The sequence below is a fragment of the Aplysia californica genome, unplaced genomic scaffold, assembly GCF_000002075.1.
Source record: "Aplysia californica isolate F4 #8 unplaced genomic scaffold, AplCal3.0 scaffold00069, whole genome shotgun sequence".
Taxonomy (NCBI): Eukaryota; Metazoa; Mollusca; class Gastropoda; order Aplysiida; family Aplysiidae; genus Aplysia; species Aplysia californica.
This window is the reverse complement of record NW_004797339.1, coordinates 1,152,895-1,177,675: the sequence shown is the minus strand read 5'-3', so window position 1 is coordinate 1,177,675 and position 24,781 is coordinate 1,152,895. Positions and strand designations below refer to the sequence as shown.

General features: G+C 39.7%; 1 protein-coding gene across 3 annotated transcripts in view; it reads left to right on the top strand.

Annotated features, from left to right (window-relative positions):
- Positions 1 to 24,781, top strand: part of LOC101856249 (transmembrane protein 104) — a 44,428-nt gene that overhangs the window by 13,462 nt on the left and 6,185 nt on the right. For all 3 annotated transcript variants that reach the window (XM_005093783.3, XM_005093782.3, XM_005093781.3), the window contains exons 3-9: positions 1,094 to 1,215; positions 8,145 to 8,238; positions 9,054 to 9,132; positions 9,990 to 10,036; positions 12,728 to 12,758; positions 13,222 to 13,321; positions 15,429 to 15,537. In XM_005093783.3, the coding sequence (XP_005093840.1) occupies positions 1,094 to 1,215; positions 8,145 to 8,238; positions 9,054 to 9,132; positions 9,990 to 10,036; positions 12,728 to 12,758; positions 13,222 to 13,321; positions 15,429 to 15,537 (582 nt within the window). The remainder of the gene's footprint in view (positions 1 to 1,093; positions 1,216 to 8,144; positions 8,239 to 9,053; positions 9,133 to 9,989; positions 10,037 to 12,727; positions 12,759 to 13,221; positions 13,322 to 15,428; positions 15,538 to 24,781) is intronic.

The window sequence follows — 24,781 nt, the reverse complement described above, 5'->3', positions numbered from 1 at the left end:
TCTCTCTCTCTCTCTCTCATTTGCCTGTAAGTAAAACAACACATATTCATGTGCATGTGTGAAAACGTATACATGTATATATAATATATACAATATAACACTGTTAGGTCGAACACAGAAGACTTGAAATCACGCATCCGTTGAACTGCGCCTGTGGTCCCAGTTTTTTTAATTCTTCATCTTTGAAAAATATCCTTTGAGTTACGGATCCCTTGAACTACCGAGGTCGGTCCCGACAAATTCAAACTATCCGTGTTACGCTGTGTATGCACTCCCTCTTTCACTTATGTACCCTTACATACCCACACATTATCACACATATCTCTTTCCACACCCAGACACATAAACATACAGGTGGTGACCTATGCACATGCACTCCCATTTACACACTCTCAAACTATACACACAAATAAAAGTGCATGCACACACACAGACACAAACACACTCGTACACAGACTAACACACAGATACACACACACACAAACACACACATATACACACACGTATGCTCATGCACACACTCTTTCCCATACACATTCATACACTAAGATATTCTGTACTCAAACACACGGATGCACACTTACACATGATAGTTAACACGCACACACACACAACACACACACACACACACACACACACACACACACACACTCACACACACACACACACACACGCACACTCTTTTTCCATCATACACAAATGTGTTTTTGTACTCATATGCAACACTCTCTCTTACATGCAGCACACACACTCACATTCACGTTCTTTCACACATAGCACAGGCATGGTTGGTGGATGCTCTGGTGCCTTTGCTCCTTCTTTCCGTCAAGCATTTATCGTCCTTATCTCTCCTCTTTTTTTTCTTTTCTTGGTATGATACCCTCTAATAACACCTCTAATCTTTTGCACATATTATGTGTGTCACAAGTGCTGTAAAACTTTTTCTAAGACTAAAACTGAAAACTAAACAACTAAGCACTCGGATTACACACACCCAAACATAAACACACTCAAAGTACACTGAGACTATGAGTGAAATGACACATATTTAACATTTAAATTGTGAGTCCATATCGATGACTCTGTTTTTCAGGTGGGCTTTGTGTACGTCTTCAACCTGATTGTTGGCACAGGAGCCCTTACTATGCCAGATGCTTTCAAAGAGGCAGGCTGGCTGCTGAGCCTGATCGGTATCATTGCTCTTGCATTCATGAGGTGGGTTAAGATAAGAAGATGTTATAATAATAAATAGCATTTGTATATATAACGAATTCTTGCTCAACAGGAAGCTCTATGTGCTTTACAATCTATATTATTAACCCCAAAAGACTTGATAGCTTTCTGAAACAATATCAATTTCCTGGTAAGTGTACAGTGCCGTTTTTACTGAGGTGCTAAAACATTAAAATACTGATTTCATCTTTCGCTGCCTATGGCAGGGCACCCATTCACACCTGTATGAATTGAGGAACAGTCGTGCAAAGTGCCTTTCCCAAGAACACAACGTCAGGTCTGAAGTATATCAATTGTACCCTTCGGTAATCTAGGGGTTTGGCTACCGGAGTTGTAACCATGGGGTTGCAGTTTTTGGGAATTCAGGCTTCAGACCTGACGTTATATGGTTCATTTCTTCAATGGATAAAGCACAGAAGGTTGTTGTTATTGCATAAACATGTGAATGGTTGTTGATTATTTATCTCAGACAACTCTATCTCTATCTGCCCTCCCTTCTCTTCCCCCCTTTTGTTTTAAAAAGTTAATTCTCTTTATTTTTCTTTATTTCTTAATTATTCTCACTTTCTCTTCCCAGCCTCTCTTTTTCTGTACATCACTCATACACACACATGTGCACACAGGTATTTATTTGTGCTCATCTCCATTTATCTAAAATATTTTGCTATGGAAAAAAGTTTTAAAAAATGTTTATCACAATGAGCTTTTGACAAATGCATGGTCCGTCAATGTAGCCTCAGGCTGCTTTTTGTAAGGACTTGTAAAGTTGCACTTGACTTATCTTTTCCACGTTATAGTTTTTATCTCTGTCCATGAATATAGCACTTATTGCTGACACATAATATGGTATCCATGGTACAGTATTTATCAGGATGATTAAGCACAAAAAAATGTCCTTGTACCTCCTTTGCTCCTGGAGTAGGATCTTGTTGTCAGGTACAGGGTCCTCACCAGGTCGGGAAATCGTGAAAAAGTCGGGAATTTTTAGATGGGTCGGGAGGTCGGGAAAAAGTCGGGAATTTTGTGATGGGTCGGTATGTCGGGAAAGGATAGGGCCTGTGCTAGACGGTCATATAATTTATGATCGCTGAGGGCCTGTGTAATATTAGTAGTGTAGCTATCGAGACAGTATGGTTGATGAAGCATGAAGAGGAAACGTAATTGAACCGCTGTGGCGGAAGTGTATGTGTGACACCGAGGCTCGATCGGGAAGAATCAAAATCTTTCGCTTTCGTTCCCACCCAGATATTTTCCGGTAATATTCTTATAGATAACGCAACATTTGTAACATGCAGGCTGTGCATTACGAACGCTGTGTCGCCTTGAAAAAAATCATTATAAAAAAAGTGTCCTCTGCTGTCACTTGTAAAATAAAAAAAAAAGAAAAGAAAAGAAAGTTGTACAAGCGTCTTGTCACGTTCGCCATCGTGACCGGTCAATGAACCTGCGAGTGTGGGTACCGGCGGTCCGAGCGTTGTGAAGTATAGGACTCCAGAATGGGGGGGGGGGGGGATTGCTTTTTAAAAATAAGATACACTCAGGGAAGGGGATGGGAGGGGTGAAGGCAACGCTAGAGGTCAAAAACGTAACGTGGAAGCAAATTTTTAGTATTTAGAATTTTGAGAACTTGCTTACTTTAAGAGCCCTCTGCAAAGCGCGCGTTGGTGCAGGCCTTGTGTGGAATCGGGATCCGTCATGCCTTGTTATTGAACTAAAGTGTTCACGTTTCATTGGATGGAGTGATTGTAATTTATATCTATTTTAGCTTTCTGTTCAAGATTGGCAGATTTTAAGTGTCACTGCATCTTGCCCTCCCTCAGTTCTTACACTTCTCACACTGAATAGGTCTACTTGAGCCATTCAAGTTATTACACTAATATTACTCTGCTTTGATGAGTTTGAGCAATAGTTTTCCTCTTCCCATTTATTATATATGAATCACAACACCCAGACTGGTTATTGACGGTCGATTTTCTAATTCTAGGTATTTTCTCAGGCTCACAACAGGATTCATTTTTTATTAGGGCCTATAGTTTATGTAGGCTAATTTAATATGATGAGGGGGAAATATATATAAGTAAGAACAGACTGAAATACCCAAGTCACACAAGATTCCAGTGCCACACTGACATGTTGTTGACTGGATATAGTGTACCTACATGTGTGTGTGTGTGTGTGTGTGTATTAACTAACATATACATATATTAGAGATATAAATGGAGCACGTGCTGTCATTGTTATGTAACACGCCCCTGGAAAATGGACGAGGCCCCTCCCTTGGAAAATTGAGAAGCTGCGTTGGCAGTCACCCAGCATTATAATCATCTATTGTTTGAAGAGACTTTACTACAAAATGTACATTTGCATTCATTTAAAGAAATTTTGACTTTTTATCATTGATAGATGGGCTTTTGGGGGATCATTCTTGACGCGGCAGTGGCCTAATTATTGTTCCTTTGAATTGGGGTCTTGAAAAAAATTTGAGGGTCTTGAAAAACATTTCCAGGATTTGGTGGGGACCCTGCAGGTAACATCCTGAATTATTTGTCATCACAGTACAGGTGTTGCTCCTGATGGTTGACCACCTTTCTTTCTATATGTATCATTCTATTTGACTGATTTTGTATGTCATTTCGCAGGGTACAGTGTGTCTTGTTTGATTTGGTTTAAATGTTATCTACATACTACTAATACTACATGACTATATGGTTTTTAGATTTTTTATGGGGTGGATACTTGTACTGTAATTTTATTGGCTTGTAAATTGTTTTTCGAAATTAGTCTGGTTGATTGTATATGTTTTGTAGTAAGTTATTTGAGTTTCAAAGTGAAAAAGAACCTGCTATAGAAGTGAAATTATTTTTAGAAAGGAGGGGAAAGCAAATTAGTTTGTGGGCTGGCTTTGCTGGTCGGTACACACCTTATTATAATTTTATGTTGACCCGTTCTTGCTTAATATCTACTGAATAAGGATAAGCATTACTGAAAATTGGCCAAAAGACGTCATGTTTTGGCCCTTTAAGCCACTAGCCCTCTCCTCATGAGCCTATTGGACCCTATATTCCTGAGCTCTAAAGTGATCACTTCTAGATTTACACCTCCACCTGCCAGAACAAGCAGAAGGATGAAGGTTGTGCATGCAGAGGTATGCACTCGGGTCCATATAGTTAGGTGTTGTATGTCGTCGCCTGTCACACGAAAGGGCGTATTCCAGATTTTGGCAGTTTTGAGTTGTTACTACTAGTAGATAGCGCTGCCTCAGATCTATGTTCACACGAAACGGCGTATACCTAGCTTTAAAATAACAGTACTAGCAGTAAAAAAACGAAAAGGGCGTACGCTAACACTCAACGCGACCGAATCAGACGAAACGGCGTACGCAGGCTTGCGCCCTTTCGTGTGCAAAAAATTGATACAAAGTTGTATCAAATCTATTCGCACGAAAGGACGTATACCTTGGTTACGCCCCTTCGTGTGAACGACCGTTACACTTTTGTCTTTTTTTTTCTGGCATAGGCCAAGGCCGTATGACGTAATATAGTAATACTGGCCCTCCTCTAATGATACAATAGGCCTGTACACAGCGCATGCACTGTGTTGCATCGAATCCTGCTTGTGCAAGAGAGAAAACAAGACCGGCCTTATTGTGTTGTTCCAGTTGCTTACTGGTGCTTGCGGCTTGCTGTCACATACAACCTGTCTTTCAAACTGACCTGCTTACCTTCTGACGATTGGAAACCATTCGAAAAAGCAAACTTGGGTTTGATCAAATTTAAATAAGATCTACTTTTTGTCCAACGATTCACATGAATATTGCTAAGCTATATGTTCTTCCTTTAGCGTATTATGCTACACTCATTAACTAGAAGGCTACGCTATCTAGACACCCCCCTCCCCCACCCCCGGCAGCGCTACTGACTGAAGTGATAAAAGCATCAGGACTTTGCCTTTGTTATATTGGTCTGAAGACATGTCTACAAAGTGAGCCTTGTCAGTAGCGCCAGAATCAACAAACACTGAATCCATAAGGCACAATGATTTTGAGACCGATGAGACCCAGAGTAGCAACGAACGGCTACTAGAATCATTTGAAGTTGAAGGATCAGCCCGCCAAGCGTCACCAAAGAAACGGAAGAGAATCAACAAGAAGAACGATGCAAAAAGAAAGCGACAGTTTGACGAAGAGTACGTGAGCGCCGGCACGAAAAAGGTTGTTCCAGCACGAATGATGAGAAAGGGCTGCGTTGGAATGGAATGTACGAGAGCTGGCCGTCAGTGTTCTGGAATCACAGAAACGGATAGGAGGGAGATATTTCAGGACTTTTATAAACTGGCTGACCTGCAGAAGGAGATAGAGTTCATTGCGAGGCATATTGAGACGACTGAGCCCAAGGTCGGGAAACCAAACTCTCGACGCAGCAAAACGCATGCTTATTACCTCACAGTCAATGGAAAGCGCTTGAAAGTGTGTAGAAACACATTCCTTGCAACCTTGAGTATTTCAGAGAAATTTGTCCGAGTTGTTTTATCAAAGATCACGGAGACCGGCGTTGTGGAAGAAGACAAGCGAGGGGGCAGACAATCGGAGCTGATGAAGACAAGAGAAGAACAAAACAGGGAGAAAATCAGTCGACACATTGACAGATTTCTACGCGTGGAATCGCACTACTGTAGGGCCTCTTCCAGCAAAGAGTATCTCAGCCCAGACCTCACATTGTCCAAAATGTACGACATGTTCGTGAAAGAAAACCCATGCAATGACATCCCAAGTTTTCATACATACAGACGAGTGTTCAAGACGAAAAGCCTGGCCTTTCATAGTCCTAAAAATGACCAATGCTCACTCTGCAACTCTTTCCGAAAAGGGGACGAAGCTCAGAAAAATGAACTCAGGGAAATTTACAACAGGCACGAAGCAGAAAAACAAAAGGTGCGACAACTTAAGGAGGATTGCAAGAAGATGGCTCAAGCTGACCACAGCATTCTGGCAGGGAACTTTGATTTCCAACAGGTCATATACTTGCCAATTTCACATGAAGATGCTTTGTTCTACAAGAGGAGACTTTCCAATTTCAATTTGACATTTTATAATTTGGGTGACCACACATGTGATTGCTTCATTTGGCACGAAGGCCAAAGCAGAAGGGGCAGCTCAGAGATATCAACTGCGGTGTGCAGGGCACTGAGGGAATATGACCAAAGAGGCATCAAGACTGCCTACTTGTTCGCCGATGGCTGCCCGGGACAAAATAAAGACACAATCATGCCCACCATGATGCTCCACATGATCAACACTTCAGCACACATGGAGGAACTGTCACTCAGGTACTTTGAATAGTTCCATGGGTAGTGCGAAGGTGACTCAGCACACAGTGCTATAAGCACGGCCTTGGGAAATGCTGGGGATGTGTTTCTCCCATCACAGCTGTTTCCCATCATTGCATTGGCCCGACGCAAACAGCCATACAAGGTCCACCCGCTTGAGCACAGTGACTTTCTAAACTACAAAAAACTTTCAGAAGATCTGAAAGTTCTCAACGTCCGCAAGGACAATCAGGATTCAGGTGTTCCCGTGAACTGGAACAAGGTCATGGAAGTGAGGGTGAACAAAGCCCACCCAACAACAATATTTTTAAAAAAACAGTCACCTGGAAGAGCAGTACAGGTCCATTTCGCTGAAGCGCCAACTTTCACACCTAATTCATTGTGAAGTTAAACAACTAAATGAAGAACCAAACCAAATTAGCAAGGAGAAATACGGCGATTTGATGTCTCTGTGCTCTGGGAACACACCCGTCATCCGGAATGCCGAGCACAAAGCTTTCTTCTGTCAACTACCACACAGCGAATGAGATGTCTCACAAAATTCAAGCTGAGAAATACAAACATGTTTGATCAAAGAGAGCCTACCAAAGCATGGTGGCATCCATCACTAATTTGTTTGTTTTTTTAAATAATAAATTTGGAATTGGAACGAAAGGAAACTGCTTGTCTTTCTAAAACATGATGCCTGTACCTGAGAGTATGTGTGTGTGTGTGTGTGAGTGTGTGTGTGTGTGAGAGAGAGAGAGAGAAAGATACAGACGGACTGACAGACAGACAGACTGACAGACAGACAGACAGACAGACGGACGAACAGAGAGGTATTGGAAGGAAAAGAGAAAGGGAAAGATTTGGCGGGTGGATGGGGGAGTGAGGAGGAATTTTACCCTCTACTGGTCAGTCTGAAGACTGAAATTACTTGTGTGAACACTCAAACACAGGGCGTATACATGGGCGTATACACTGATTTAGGACAGGATGAAACGTCGAACAATCACACGAAAGGGCGTCTGCTCACAGATGGCACATTTTCGCAGTGAAATTAAAAAAAAAAGTTCAAAACTAATCTTGCTGATTGTTTGATATCTTATCATGCACACAATATCCAAATATCGCGATGGTACGATGCAAATTCCTATAATGACAAGGGAAAAGGATAAAGCAACCTAAGTCTGAAAATCTTTAAATCGTTCTCCTGAAAAAGTAAGAAAACAGGGATACGCCCTTTGGTGTGATAGACGACGATGTAGTTGTTCCGGCTTTGTATTTGACAGCATTTGGTGTCTTTATTATCTTTTAAGGCCCCCCCGGCCCCCAAATTCACTAGAATGATGAGATGCTTGGAATAGAGACTCTTTGGTGTCACAGTGGGTGGCTCGTAGGTGCTGTAGTATAGTATTCTCTTTTCCAGTTTTTTTCAGTATCCGTTGTTCTATTAATTAGTTTCATTGTAGCTTTCATTATTCTGATTGGCTGTAAAACAACCCTCAAGAGCACAGCATGATTTGCTTTTGTGACAGAGTTTTACTCTATTTTATCTGTCACAAATTGAAGGCCTTTATATTTTCTTTGTGTTTGTTTCATTTCAGCTATGTTACTTTGACATTCATGACTGAGACCATGGCAATTTCTAATGCAAAGATGCGCTTCCAGAAATTTGTATCAGATAATGAGCAAAATGGTGTAAGTGAGCACTTCGTTTTAATTATTGTGTATTCCGGTCCACATAATTTCAGATGTTGAATATTCTGTAATTCCAGGATGAGAAAAGACTGGGATTATTTATTATGTTCTGTGACCAAATTTGTGTAAATATCTTTTTTGGGACCTGACAGAATTTTTGCTAGGATTATATGTCTTTTTGTTCTCTGCTGTTCTTTGAAAGCTACTGCCGTTTGAAAGCATTCTGAATACTGTCATCTTGGTGTGCAAAATGGTTATTATGTATTTTGCTGTACCGGTATCCTATTGTTTTGTTTTGTTTTGTAAGGCAGATGTAAAGCTTTGTATTACTGAACTGACTGTCATTTTCCGTGTTCTTTTGAACCATTTGAGTCACATGGTGTTTCAATGTTATCATGTTTTTCTCAACTCCAGAACTTTTTAAAATGTCTTGTAAGGTTCTGCTTCTTTTCTATCCCCTACACATTATTACTGATGGGTTGTTGGAAGATGTCACTGGTGAGTCTCAAATCTTTACTCTCCCTTTGACCATTATGGTGGTGATGTGCTTCTCTTTACTCTGATGAACAGCTTCATTCGTTTTGCTTCAGTAAAATATAGACTTTCAACTCTAGCTGAACTATTTTTGTTTTTGGATGTTTCTGGGGTAGAAATTTGTTTGCTTTTGTATGAGTTAGCTCTCTCATTTTTCCTCTCTTGATTAAAAAAAAGGTTTTGTCATTTATGTTAAATTAGAGTTGACCTCCAAAATGATAATCAAAAAGCTTGGAAATGGTGTGTGAATTACAAAACTTGTGTCATTTTGTTTTCTGCAGCTGAAAAAAGAAGATTCAGGTGGACCAAGTGTAAATGCCGACGAAACACAGCCTCTGTTGCACAAGACTCCACCAAAATGTGAGCATAACTTAGTAAAATTATAAAAAGTCAAGTGAAATATTGTTTCTTTTGTGTGCTAGCAAAGGTTGGAATTTTAGGATCAGGTTCTTAATTGTTTTCAACATTGTATGGACCATGTTTCTTTGCTCTCAAAATCCCATGTTGGCTGATATCATGCTATTAAAACTATTAAACTAACTTATATGTTAGTTATATCTTATGTTCCCTTGCGTAAGTCTCACTGTGGAAAGAATATTTTTAATCCTTCAAATTTACTCCTGTCGGCTGTTTTTAATCTTTGACTTAATCCATGCTCAGTCTATGATATAGGGACAAACTTCACATCTACACCTCTCCTTCTTGCAGTGTGTCATGATAAGACCCTATATTGAAAACTCTATTCCCTTCAGTAAAGGCGTTTTCTTATCGTAGTGGTTTCAAGATTTAAAAAAAAAGAAACCAAATGAATCATCTTATTCATTAATGTATTCTATAGTATAGTAAAAAAAGCATATGGAATGTTATCACACCTTGTTACTTGAGCTGTTTTTATTGTGGCGTATCACATATGGAGTGATCTAAGTACAGACAACTTTTGGATGAATTTGCTTTGTACATTTTTTTATCAAGGTACAGTGGAGTCAGCTTAAACTGAAATCTGTGGGATCGCCGGATTGTCTTTGGTTTAACCAGGTTTTCTGTTTAGAAAAGCTGCTCAAATAGAGGAAATGAAATCAGGGATTTTATTTTTATTTGGTTTACCACTGTTTTCAGATCAAATGTGTTCAGTTTGACTGTACTGTATGTAGTAAAATGTTGATGCACTTTTAACCATTTCTTTCCTTGACTGAAAATTTATTGATTATTATTAACAGATTCTGAAATGCGCCCAAGCTTTGAGATTACAGAGAGAGTAGAAATGGTAAGTACATGTACTTTTGTTTGGAATTTAGATAATTTGAAGACAAGCTGATGGTTCTAGGAGCTGTATCTGTTACTTATTATCAGAAAATAGAAGGGGGCTCTCGTAGTCTAGAAGTTATGGTGTTCGCCTCTCGTTCAATAAGTCCCGGATTTGAATCCGAATAGCGATGGAAAATTTTCTTCTCTAAAATATTCTCCTTTCACCTCCTTTCCTGATCTCTTTCAGCCACACCCCTGATCTTATGGTAGGTAAGATCTACACATAGCCTTCTTGGAAAAGGGGGAAAAATCTCAGAGGTCGCTTGTGCAAGTTGCGCTTGTTAAAGATCCCTTGGTGGTCCAAAATCGATAAGAGTAGGCTTCGGCCGCCGCTCAGGCAGAATTAAAAATTTCCTTCCAACTGAAAATGTTTAATGTGTCTCGTGCAGTCATATGACCTTATGCAGTTTCGAGCGCCATAAAACATTTCCCTGAAAAAGAATTAAAAATAAGAGAATAAAATAAGAATAGGTTTTGAAGCATGTGATAAAAGAAAAAAAAAGATTATAAAAGAAAAAGACAACAAGAGGAAGTAAGGAAAGTAATTGAATGGTAGAAAAAGAAGTACAAGAAATCTAGCACAAAATCCCTTTCTCATTGAAAAGTGAAAATATATATTATATTTGTAAGTATGTGAAAGACAAATATTGCAAAAACAGCCTGAGTTTTTGCAATAGTTTGAATGTCTGGTTGTTCAATAAAAAAAAAAAATGATAGCACAAAGAAACACCATGATAAATATTGATAAGATAACTGCAGATGGTTGTTTAGTGAACTGAAAGTGAATGTTTGTGACTAGTAGCTCAAATGATAACAATTGGGTAAAAGTGAAGTACAGCCAAACCTGCTCTAGCGCCCACCTATCCAAGACAACCACCTGTACAAATGATCACTTTCCACTGCTCCCCCCTTCCCGCCTTGCATATGATGACATTGTCCAAGACAACCACCTGTCTGTTTGTTTTGGTAAGTGTTTTATTGCGCTCGCAACCACATAAGGTTATATGAGCGTGCAGGACACATTAAACAATTTCAGTTGGTAGGAAATTTTGAATTATGCTCGAATGGGGGCCAAAGCCTACTCTTATTGATTTTAGACCACCAATGGAACTTTAACGTGTGCAATTTGCACTCGAGACTTCCGCGATTTTTCGCCCTTTGTCTGAGAAGGCTAGGTGTAAATCTTTTCTATCATAAGATTAGGGGTGTGGATGAAAGACAGCAGTAAGAATGAACCAGGGAGTAGCAGTAGAAAGGCTGCAGAAAGAGTCTGGAGCTCAGAGGAGGAGGCAAAAGAGGTGAGGGGGTGGGGGCAGAAAGTGGACAGACGACAGAACATTGCTAGAGAGCAGGAAAGGAGTTGAGAGGAGACAATTTTAGAGAAGAAAAATTTCCATCCTTATCCGGATTCTAACCTGGGACCTTACACACTACAGTGGAATCTAGTGGTGGGCGGTACCGGCGAAATCCAGAGTCAGTACTTTCTCGGCACCTGCGGCACCTGGTGCCGAGAACCGCCAGTACCAGCACCGGTACTGGGAGTGACTCCAGTAGGTGACATCACACAGACTTCGCCCCCCCCCCCCCCGCACTCACACACACACCAGTCAGAATTGGAGAGGCGAACTGTGACGCAAAATACCTTTGAAGTTTGCCGCCGCGTGGGATTAAACTTTGCAAGCAGAGTTTTAAAAATAGTTATCGCCGCTAAAATTGATTTCATTTTCGGAATCGGCGTATCAAAATAAGCAAAGTGGCTCGCATGGAACCTGATTTGAAGCCATATTATAAATTTAAGCAAACTTCGTTTTTGATTGTCAATTTTGAATCTGAAGTCCTGTATCAAGGTCACCCGCTGCGTTGTGTGCATCTGACGTCACAGCTGCTAGGTCTAGGCCTACACACTGCACACTTCCCGTAGCCCGGTAAGAAAAAAAAAACGTCGCGTCGGCTCCTTCTCAGAGCCGGTATTAACCATTGGTGTCGGCTCCTTCCCAGAGCCGGTACTGGAGGCCAGGTGGCAGTGCCGCCGGGCAAGGAAGGGGAGTAGGGGTGCTATTTGGGGTAGATGTTACCCCATCATGTGAACCCTGAGTGATGCAGATGGTCAGTGTAGTGTGGGTGGGGAATCTCATGACTGCCTGTGAGAGTGCCCAAGTAGCGAGTCTCTACGAAAACTTTCCTGGGTAGCTGGAAGCCAGAGGTGTGAAATTAGATTGAACAATGCCTGCCGCCCTGATTGCGCGGCCAGCCGAGAAAAAGAGTTCCTCAAATCGTTTTTACATGATGGCAGTGAGGGTTGGCATTGGTTGACTGAGCTTATTACATTGATGGGTGTGGCTAAGGGTGGAAGCAAAGGAGATGTTTAAATGTTTCTGTTTTTAATAGGTCAAACAGTGATCCCATGAAAAGCAAGCACAGGTGGTAATTGGTAAAGCAACACTGGTCACGGATTTCATTATCAGACTGGATAGTACTTGCAACTGTAAATCCCCCTATTTCCAACAGCTTGACTTAGTGAACAACGTCAGGGGCCACCTTAGGGGGTCTCAGAGGTTGCAATGATGTCTATCAGGAACATTAAAAGATTTTTGTTTGTTTTTGAAATGCTTTGCGTCCATTACATTTTAATTTGTTTTTTTCTCTTCAGGGATCAATGGCTTTCATGTACTTCAATAAAAGTAAGTTGTTGGCTGTTGTGTGTGTTTGTGCTTAATAAAATAACTTGGGTGTATTTAAAAAAAATTACAATGCTATTTTACTGTAGTGGCATGGTTGCCTGTTGAACAGATGTTTTAACCAGGTGCAGACGTTACAGAGAAGAGTATGGTATTTACAGTTTGGAGAATGCTGTCTTTTGCAGCTTGTTTTTTGTTGTTGTTTGTTTGTGTTTTTTGTTGTCCCAAATCATTATGCTGTGCATAAATTACATGATCATCTAAGCATATTGTGTGATTTGCATTTATGCAAGAATTTGGGTGCCGTTTTAGTTTCGTGAACATGTGTTAACATTTTGTTTGACAGCAAGCAGTTGAAAAAAACCTGAATGTTTCATGTAAGCCAGACCTGAACTTTGGCTCTTTGAGCCTAATTAGGACATTTTTGTTGCTGTCCGATCATGTTTGCCTTCCTTTACATCTCCAGTTGGTTTGTCCCTGTTTCACCTGTGCATCATCGTCTATCTGTATGGAGACCTGGCCATCTATGCTGCAGCAGTACCCAAGTCTCTCAGAGATGTTGTTTGGTATAGTCATCTTGTTCTTTGAGCTTTTGTTTTATCCTCTCTCTCTCTTTCTCTCTCTCTCTCTCTCTCTCTCTCTCTCTCTTTCTCTCTCTCCCTCTCTTCTCTCCCTCTCTCTCTCTTTCTCCCCCTCTCCCTCCCTCCCTCCCTCTCCCTCCCTCCCTCCCCCTCTCTTTTTCTCTCTCTCTCTCTCTCCCTCTCTCTCTCTCTCTCTCTCTCTCTCTCTCTCTCTCTCTCTCTCTCTCTCTCTCTCTCTCTCTCTCTCTCTCTCTCTCTCTCTCTCTCTCTCTCTCTCTCTCTCTCTTATCCAAATCTACTTGGGGTTGGAGTAAGTCAGTGCCATCTTGTCAAGCAATTTTTATGGCAAAAATATTCGTCAATTTTTAAAAAATCACCCAGATTCTTGAAGATGAAAGTATATTCTAAATTCTATTCTATTTTTACAAAGTGTATGCACTTGTTTCATCAAATAGGCAAAAGCATGGCTTTCTCTTCTTAACTTTGGTCAGGGCGATAAAAAAACCCCAAAAAACCCAAGAGATTGTATGACTGGGACATACCGTATGTTATACAGAGTCTTATAAGCCAAAAAAGTTAATATTGGACATTTTGTCGCTTACAAGGTTTGTGCAACGTGCTTTTTGTTGCAATTGAATTATTTCTAAAGAGGAGTCCCTCTTGTGCAATTACTTTTTTGTATTTACATTTAATCAATTATATTATGAATACTATGTTGTGAAAGGAATGTTATTGTTAGTTTTGACAATGTCGTAATAGTCTTGGGGGAAAAAAGCTTTATCATATTATTTGAGGCGGGTAGGCATTTGAAGCAAGGAATATAAATATACAGTATATATATATTTTTTTAAATATTCAAATTTGCTAATTTTTCCTGTGTGTTTTCCAGTCTTCCCTAGGGTAAAAAAATGACCTTTCATGTGGTTATGTGTTGTTAGCTCTAACAATTTCTGAAGCATGAGATGTAATATTTGACATGAAGATGGACAGAATTACTTTTATTGAATTGTTCTTGATTTTCCTTGTTTTTTTGTTGTTGTAAATTCCATAATTTTATTAGTGGGTGGTTAGCGGGTGCTCTGGAGTGGTTTGCTCCATTTTTTCTATCCAACATCTATCGTCTTTATCTCTCCTTCTTTTTTTGTATTTGTTACTCTCTTGTAACACCTGTAATCTTCGGCACTTATATAACCTTATTGTGTTGCAAGTGCTGTAAAACTTAAACTAAAACTAAATAGATAATTACAGTCAAACCTGTGTAAGACGGCCACCCATTGTCAAGGAGAAAAGTGGCCGTATAATACAGGTGGCCGTCTTAGGCAGGACTGATCAAGATGAAGAAAACAAACCATTCTCATTTGAGGTCCCAATCGAAAGTAGCCGCATTGTTGTTGTTTTTGTTGTTTTTAGTGGTGGTGGTGGTTGGTTTGTACATGTATTTTGTTTGTAATTTTGATTGTGCTAATTTTGCACAAGGGTGACAATAAAACGAAATGTATCTGACGAGGAAGACCGAGTGCCATGTTAAAACAAACACACGGGTCGCCACCACTCGGAGAACGAGCGACGCTTCTGTCACAAGTTCATGTTGACGTCCTCTGTTACTTTGTTACAGACTGGGTAAACAGTGACCACTCATCTCACTTACGATTTGCGTGTGAGTTCTGGGCGGGGCATATGGGTTTTGAGGGATCACACACTTACCTCACCAGCAGCTGAAAATTGGTAGTTATTGGCCAACAGTGGGAGGGGCCTACGCAGTATGATCGGTTGGAGGGACTACCTAACAACAACGACAGGTGATTGAATTATGACGGCTCGCCCACAATGCCAGGGTCAATGCACAATTTATGACAAAACGTAATAGAGTCACTAAGGTGGCCGTCTAAGACAGGTGTTATTGCTTAGTGTGATAGGGGTTCTGTGTTAAAATATGGTGGCCGCGGCCGCGTTGGACAGGTGCCCGTTTTACACAGTTAAATTATATAGAAAAAACGCAAGGGGGGAAATGGAAAGTGGTCGTTGGACAGGTGGCCGTCTTATAGAGGTGGCCGTCAGGGCAGGTTTGACTGTACTTTATTGTGTCTGACAGCTCATTCAGAAAAAACAGCAGCAACTGTAATGAGACTGAAGTGGATACGGACCCCTGCTGGTCAGAAGGTTTGAACATCAATAGGATGGATGCATACCGAATATTTGTGGTAAGACTTTTTCTTTTTCTGTTGTTCTATCCTTTTATTACAGCATGTCATGCACTCACTCTTTTGTATGCTGCCTTGTACGCACAAACACTTATCACTCTCTCCTTTGCCTTTTAATGCCCTGAGTAGCATAGGTCACTAATAATTCCTGTCCTGTGTGTCTTTCTCCTATTGTGGCCAAGTGCTGCTCTTGTCACACTTGTATTCATTTTCCTTAATGTTTCTTTGAATGCATTTTACGATTGCATCCCTCCAAAATACTTTGAAATTTTGTGTGAGTATAGGGCGAAGAAAGAGAAACTTCAAAGAAATAAAATGAAGTGGAGGAGACCTCTTTATTTTCCCTGTGGAGAAATTTGATAATTTGTGTTTATTTCTATACACAAGATCACTGTTGTAACAAAAATTTCAAACCGAACTCTGTTTGCCCTGCTCTTACAAGTTCAATAAATAGTTTTTGGCAGGTTTTTACTGATTTTTCTAGCAACAGCTTTGTTCTGTGCGTGTGTAGCTTGGTTTTGTGTGCCGTTATGTGTGAGCTTATTAAAGCTGTACTTGAAGAAAATGTGGCCAGTGCAATGTGCTGAGATATATACTGTAAAGATTGGCATTGCTTTCCTTTTTTGTTATGAACTGGGCAAATTCTAATGAGATTGAGACAATTTTTAAAAATTTGCCTAAAAAACCCCAAATAGAATGTGAAAGCTAGATAGAACATAATGATAGATTCAGCTGTTCTTCTAACTCTACCTCTAATATTTTATTGGTTTCTGCTTGTGTGTTATTAACAAAGAAAATTACTGTATTGATTGAACCAGCTGTTATGTCCCTATTTATCAATAAGTGTATTTATCAATGAATGAGTGATAATAAATGACGGACAATTTTTGTTACTTATTGTTTCACATCCTGAAATCTATGTTTTCAAAGTTCTTTTTTGTAATCATATGGATAACTAGAACTTGAAAGTTCCAAGACTTGGAATTTCTCATACAGACTAATGTCTTTATGAAACTGTTTTCTCATTAACAAGAAAAATACATCAGTGAATTTTATCATATTCAGCTCAACCTTCTTGCGTGTGTGAGTGTATTTCATATGTGAGAAAGTCTATGCTTTTGCGTATCTTCGTTTTTCTGCTGGGATGCTGTATTCCACTCTGCTTGGATTGACTCTCACAGGCAAGGTCAAAGTAGACTGCTGCCTAAATGAAGTGATAACAAAACTGTGTCAATGGGGGCATAGAATGTTTATCCTTATCAATCAGTAAAAATTGTGGTCTCTATTTCTATATTGATGCTCTGATGACCTACATCAAGCAGTAAAGTCTTCCATCTCAAGTTTATGGCCACATTGTCATTTTGGTTATGTTTTGTACCGTCTGGGGATATCCATTACCTTTGTGTTTGTTCTTGTGCTTGAAGAAGATTGTACTTCCTAGCATCGCATTGTTTTCTACACAGAGATCCAGATATGTCTTGTTGCCAGATAAAAAGAAAATACGTGTCACAAATGATAAAAAGCTCCAATTTTACCCTTTCATGTCTCCTTAAGGTAGCGTAAGGAATTCTTTGTATAGCAATATGCATTACTTTGCAGGCGGCGTTAACTTTTTAAAAACTGATTCTTTAAAACTTTCTGTCTTATAGGATAGAAGAATTTAGAAATTGTGTTCACATTTCAGCAAATACTCTCTTGAGGAATGGGTTCATCCAAGAACTAGTTTTAAAATATGTTCTAAAGGTTTCAGTGGCGAACAGTTTTAGAATAGTTAGAAAAGGTTACAATTATTCTACAAGAGTGATTGTTCTGACCCCCTGCCACAAATTTACAGAATTGTGCCACTTCTCATTCTGAACATTTTACTGAACTCACATTTTGATGTTGAATTTGCTATAGTAGAAACTTGTTTCTAATGATGATCAGTTGATAAATGACATCAACTTATTAGGATAGACATTTTTCAAAATAAATGATTGCTTCTAGTTCTAGCAAGGGAAGTTGTTTTTTGCAAAACTCTCAAGCTTACCAACTTGATTTGAGAGATTTCTGCAGCTTTTATCATTTTCCTGTCAATTATCAGCACGACAGCTGACAAAATGTGAACATATTATAGCAAGAATTTTTAGCATTTTAACTTTTGACTTCATCATGGAAGGTGTTTTTCAAATAAATACCTCACATTGGCCGTAATTTTTTAAATTATCGGTTTATTTTTTAGTGTAAGAAATTTAACTTTTTTCACCTCCAAATAAACAACTGGATGCATGACTCTGACAAACACCAAATAGCATAATGGCATTTGTCAGAGTGGCATCTACTGTAGCCATTGGAATAATCATATTTGGCAACGAGTCATCTCTCTCTCACTTATCCCTCCTGGTTTTCAGGATATATTGTTCTTTTATGCACTGGTCCCTCTCTTGGTGTGGCATTTAGGCTTCTTGATTCTCACTTTAGAAAGTTAATTTTTACTCAAGAATAATCATTTCCACTTCATGGAAAATGGCTATACAGTTTGGTTCTGCAGACCCTTATTGGTTTTTGGACTGGACTTTACTCAGTTTTGTTTAAGTCTGTCTCTTGTCTTAATGATTTTGCTACTATTCTGTATGTGTTTTTCCTCGACAGTAGTAATAGGGGGAAGGCTCTGGCGTTGAGATCTGGTTCTCAGCGCCCCAATCCAAAGGTCCTAGGTTTAAAACCTACCCAGTGCTGGATTGGACTGCAGCCTTGGAATAATGGAGCAACTTTGTAACTTGGATGGATGGAATAATTTAAGTGTTACGGTGAGCGCAACCAATTAATCTTGACATTTTTTATGTGGTGGGAGAAAATTTGTTGGGCGAGCGGATAGCAGGAGATCTTCAGAGGAATAACCCCCTTCAAGCAAGCATTTTGGCCCTAACTTCCTGACAATCTAAAGGGGCTGGGCCACACTCAGGTCAATTATTCCTTAGTGCTCTCCTGTTGGTTTTTTTCTTTAGCGCTGATCGAGGATCAAACGTTAGTGGTTTTGGGGCATCTTGGGATCTTCAGTCCGTGGATGTTTATGCAGTGCCACGAAGCCTCCAGTGGAAATAGTAAATGCGAAGCTTTTTAAATCTACTAAACTTTGTGGAATTTCCTTATAATCTATTTTCTGTTCTATTTTTAGCGGCCCAGCTTTCATTCCCTTTCGTCCACAGACACTTTTTAGCTGATTGCTTTGTTAAAATACAAGCCATAATCGAAATGGGCGGAAATGAAAATGTGAATATTTGTCTTTTTGCAATCTGTCTTGTGTCTTTCAGGCTTTTGTGAAAAAAATAAAATGCTTGCTCATGCAGTGGAACCCAATACCGAACACAGTTGATCCGAAAACAGCGGTAAAGCGAAAAAAAAAAGAATCCCCGATTTTAAAAAATTTATTTCTATTAGTAAGAAATTATTGAAAAGCAAAAAGGCTTCCATTCCTAAAACGAAAAAAATTTTGAGAGTTATATCATCTGAATTTTTTACTAGCAACCTCAAGAAATACAAATCTTCAAGTTTTATAGGCTTCAAGATAGTGAAACAGAATAAAAAGACATGAAAACACAGGTGTCTGGCTTGCGGTCCAAAAAGAGGAAATGCTTGTGTACTACAGTCAAACCTGTGTAAGACGGCCACCCATTGTCAAGGAGAAAAGTGGCCGTATAAGACATGTGGCCGTCTTAGGCAGGACTGATCAAGATGAAGAAAACAAACCATTCCCATCTGAGGTCCCAATCGAGAGTAGCAGTATCGTTGTTTTTGTTGTTGTTGTTCGTTTGTCTTTTGTTTGTAATTTTTATTTTGTTGCTGATTTTGTACAAGGGTGACAATAAAACAAAATGTATCAGACCTGAGACGAGGAAGACCGAGTGCCATGTTAAAACAAACGCATGGGTCACCACTACTCGGAGAACGAGCGACGCTTCTGTCACAAGTTCATGTTGATGTCCTTTGTTACTTTGTTACAGACTGGGTAAACAGTGACCACTCATCTCACTTACGATTTGTGTATATGACTTCTGGGCAGGGCTTATGGGTTATGAGGGATCACACGCTTACCTCACCAGCAGCTGAAAATTGGTAGCTATTTGTCGACAGTGGGAGAGGCCAACGCAACATGATCGGTTGGAGGGACTACCTAACAACAACGACTGGTGATTGAATTATGACGGCTCGCCCACAACGCCAGGGGCCAACGCACAATTTATGACAAAACGTAAAGGAGTCACTAAGGTGGTCGTCTAAGACCGGTGTTATTGCTTAGTGTGATATGGGTTGTGTGTTAAAATATGGTGGGTTAAAATATTGTGGCCGCGGCCGCGTTGGACAGGTGCCAGTTTTACACAGTTAAATTATAGAGAAAAAACGCAAGGGGGGAAATGGGAAGTGGCCGTTTGTACAGGTGGTCGTCTAATAGAGGTGGCCGTCAGGGCAAGTTTGACTGTATTTGCTTACATTTATCACATACATTAGTAGGCATACATTCTGGGACAGATGTTTCAAGGATAGCAAAAGTACATCTGTCAAGCGACCTTCCGTTGGTCATGGCCTGTAGTCCCTTTAAAGCTAGTTCACATCTCAGCCTTACACTTGGAGCACATTGCGACTCGGGGTGTGTATTGTATCGTCACTGGCATTGGCCTTTCTCACTTCTCTAGCCTAGCAAAGAGCACAGTACTCTTTTGATCTGTTCTGTGCAACTGTTTGGCAGAGTAAGTAAGCTGACAATGTCGAAGAGAAAGCACAATTGGTACGGCCTTCCTCTCAGATTGCAGGTACTTAAAGAAGTAGATAGGACAAAAAACTTTCACAAAGTGAAATTTGCTGCAAGCATGGCATTCCCAACCCTGTGCTGTCAACAGTCACTGCAATTTGAACAACGTCTGTAAACCGAAAACCTGGCTAAACCGAATAAAATCTGAAGGTCGTGCAGATTTTGGTTTATGCAGGCCCCACTATAGTTGCTTGGTGTGTGAAAATATGCTGAGCTGCAATGAAGATGCATCACTAAAACTTTTGGATAAATTTTGTATAACACCAATGAGAGAAGCTTAAGTATAATGTTGATTTAACATGTTGCCTAACAGTTTTGTCAAAGCATTTTGAATCTCCATCATCAAGTTCTAATTTTACACCCCGCTGAAATGAACCACTTTGCAAATACAAAGTTGCTGGTTTGATATACAATGAAATTTCAAATTTAAAGTTTGGTATTCAATAGTGTGTGTTTCCACTGTCGTAGGTATGCCTTCTTGGCACTGACATTTCATACTGTTGATTAAGCAGGCAATCCTCTTTTGTGGGATGTTGTTTCATTCATTTATGAGGGCTTTGGACAACTCCTGATGATTTCTAGGTTTTGATTTGAGTCCTGGGAGAGAACATCCAAGCTGGTCCCAAGTATATTCTGTTTGGTTCTTATCCGGCAAACAAATTGGCCGCGCCAGTCTCTGAAGTGCAGCCTGGCTCTGTCTTGATGCGGCAGGAGTAGATCCTTGTGGTCATTCATGAAGGGTACCAGGGTGGGATGTACAATGGTATCAGTATACTGCTGAGCTGTCGACAGTCTAAGCTTTGTCTGTCACCATCAATTGTTTGCAGTCTCCTAGCGATATTCCACCCCACACCATGAGGCTGGGGCCTCCCCATCAATCTGTCTCGACAATGCAGAGATGGACATACCATTGACCATCCCTGCTCCATACTTACTGGTGGCCATCGCTGTGGTCATGGCAATACCTTGATTCATCCTTGAAAAGGACTGTTTTCCTCTACAATTGTATCCTGTAACTGATCTTTTGCCCATTGGAGCCTTTGATCCTATGTTGCCTTGTTAATGGGGCCCAAAATAGGGGCATTGTGCAGCCAGCCCTGCGACTTGTAGTCTTCGATGCCTTGGTTTTTTTTGCTGATGGAATTTCCACCAGTGCAACATCATTCCTGGCAGTTGTTGTAGCACAAGTCCTTTCTTTCAGATGAGAGGTAACAATTTCCCTATCCTGACTTGCAGTTGTTGCTTGAACTTTTCGGGGTATAGGTTTATTAGCAATGGAATTTGTTGTGTGAAGTCAATCTGAAAAGCAGACTATGGTTGACTGGTGGCATCCAAGTTGCCTTGTCACATATTGAGTGCCACAGCCTACAGAGAGCATTCTTACTACCTGGTTTCTTCCACTTTCTCTTAAATGTGGCATCATGCTCAGACATTAAACGCTACAATTTCCTTCAGTCGTTAATATGTTACTAATATGTGTTTTTTTGACACTCTGTAATGGCCTGCTTATACAGTGGAGTCCACTTATAACGAGTCCTGAAACAACAAAAAGTCTGTTAAAAAGACATTATTCTGAAACCCCGTTTTTTTCCCTTCTTTATCTTTGTAAATAAAATACTGCTATAGCGTACTCAGACTAACATGTGAGTCGGTTATAGCGGCATATTACTGCTGCTGTACACAGCGTAGGCTGTTTTTTATACATGTAAAACCTCGCCGGTTGAGAAACATGTTGGTGATATAGTTCAAAACAAAGAGTGGGGGAGCCCACGTGTGCCAATAATGAAGGCCAGAGCGAATGAGGGGGGAAGATGTGGTATGCACAGACAGGCAGAGAACGAATCGCATGATAGGTCAGTGTAGTCTAGATTATCTAAGCCTACTATGCCTCTCACTTCTCCGATGCGGGGATGGAGAGGTCACAGCAATGTGATGGATGGAGTGGATGTGTGACGGACGCAAGCAGACGGAACTCACCACAGGGTGTGGTGGGGTGGGGGACAGCACAGCGGGTGAGTTAGCCTAGAGCCAGAGCCCCCTTTTTCTGATCGCCAAAGCCGAGCTGTCCACTTTGGTAGTGCTAGAGAAAGAAACCTGATCCGATTTTTTATCAAGTATAATATAAGACCTAGAGGTCATGTTGAACCAAATCATCACATGCGGAGATAACGAAAGTAAATAAACAGACCACCAGACTCATAGATTAGGCCTACTTTATTATTTCCCCTGAATTTATTACTGGATCTCTTGTAACGAGAATCCTGTTATAACAGACATTTTGCACCGGTCCCCTCCTTCTCGTTATATCAGGATTCCACTGTACTCAGCTTGTTTTTTCTTTAGTCTTACCCCGGAGTGCCATTCCATTTGCTCACAGGTGGTTAACGAACATTTCCAATCTACTTCCACTTGGCATTGTTTTCAGACAAAAAATACCCATCGTAATTGTTGATGATCGTTGAGTCTATATATACATAAAAATTTGCTTGCTTTTTCATTTTTCCGTTGAACTGTCTTGTTTACAAAAGTGATGCGTTTTCATTGCCACACAATATAGATTTAAGAATTTCATGGCTTGGGATTATGAATTGATATCTTATTCAGAAGTTCATAAAAGTGGTGTTTATTTATTTATTTATTTATTTATTTATTTATTTATTTATTTTTTAATAAGAAAATGTTATTTGTCTATTTATTTCATTTTATTTATCAAACTGAAATTATGCTCAGATTTCATATTTTATTTATTTATTATTTAATAAAGTTTATAAAGAGCCTATAGTGTAAAATAAACCTGAATAGAAATGATCTGGCTATGGGTACACGTAAATGTATATATGGTACAAATTAGAAGAAGCTTTTTCTACTTGGACTTATGCAGTTGCTAGCGCCATAAAACTCTTACTAAACTAAACTACTTGGACTTCAAGTAAAAATGTCTAATTATGTCTCCCTACCTCAATTATGTAAACTTTCTTTATCAATACAAAATGTAGATTTGTGTGTTCTATGATTAAATGTAGAATAGTAGCCTACACTTATTATGAATCATATTCTCTTTCTTTTCTCCGCATGTGTTTAGTTAATTTGGGACACCTTTCGTTTTTTGAAACCTGGATTTTTAAAACTTGTATCATGGTTATTTAGATCGAAATGGTTTTTATTTCTTTCCAGTGTTTTTGCTGTTAGTGTCGATTTATTTTCAGCTTTGCTATTTTCCAATGATCGTTGCTTTGCTTTTGTACTCCTCCTATCTGAACACTGAATAAAGTCTTTGCTCTTTTGTCCTTATGGGAAAATATTGAAGGGTTAGGTGAAATATTCATTAAAAATGTTTTAACCTGCAAAGAGATGCTAGCGGATGGTTGGCAGATGCTGTGGTGTGGTTTGCACCTTCTTTCTTATCAAACGCCTTTGTCCTGGTCTCTCCTTATTTTGTGTTGAACTCACTCAATCCCGTGACCAAGATATCTCCGTCAGCTCACGGGCTGCGTTCAATCCCACTACCGAGATAAGTCGGTTCTATAGTTTTGTTCTGTATACTAGTTATTTCATTTCGGAAAACAGCCTCAAGTTTTATATAAGGTCAATTTATTATTTCCCTGGCCAATTCTGCCTTGAGGGGTGCTGGAATTTAGTTTCTACTGTTTCTACACACGGAGAAATTGTGCTTTCTATGAAGGCAGTTTCAGCATGTTTGTTCACACTGATCAGCTGAGCATGTCTCGAAATCGATTCTCTCTGTCTTTCTCACACATGCATTTTTTTAATTTATGAAAGTATTCAACAGACTTTTTTATACATGACATACAATATATAGATCTAGATACTCACAAGCATAATATTTGAATATCGATTGAGGGTTGCTCTTGCTCATTCGGCCTTGTAAAAAAGAAAATAAGCTCCCCAAAATGCCAATTTGTACAATACTCCAAAGCAAAACTATTAAATCTACATGCTTCAAATCTGGTATGTCTAAAGATCGATCTTAGATTGTATTTTGATTCAAATTTCCAAATAATTGGATGATATTTGTGGTTACTAGTGGGCCCTTACATAAGTGCCAAAATGACCAGGTTCTGGGTACAATTTCAGGAAAAACTCCCAGGATTGAGTGAGTTAATACTCTCTAGTAAACTCTTGTAACACCTCAAATCTTCTGCACTTATATAACCTTACTGTGTTGCCAGTGCTGTAAAATGTTTACTAAAACATAAAACAAAGAGATATGCTAACCGTGCAGTAAGGCATTTTGGCAAAGCGCTTCCCTTGATACCCGCTGAGAACAAGCGCACTGAAGTATTTTATTCGGTACTCTCTTGTCAGTAACGCAGGTACTTATTTATAGAATCTGCATTTTGTGCTGACTTGACTCCAATTTCAAGGAATGCGTTTGTTTTCTAAGGCCTGACAGAAGATATACTGTATTGTTTTTTTTTTAAAACCCAAAGGACT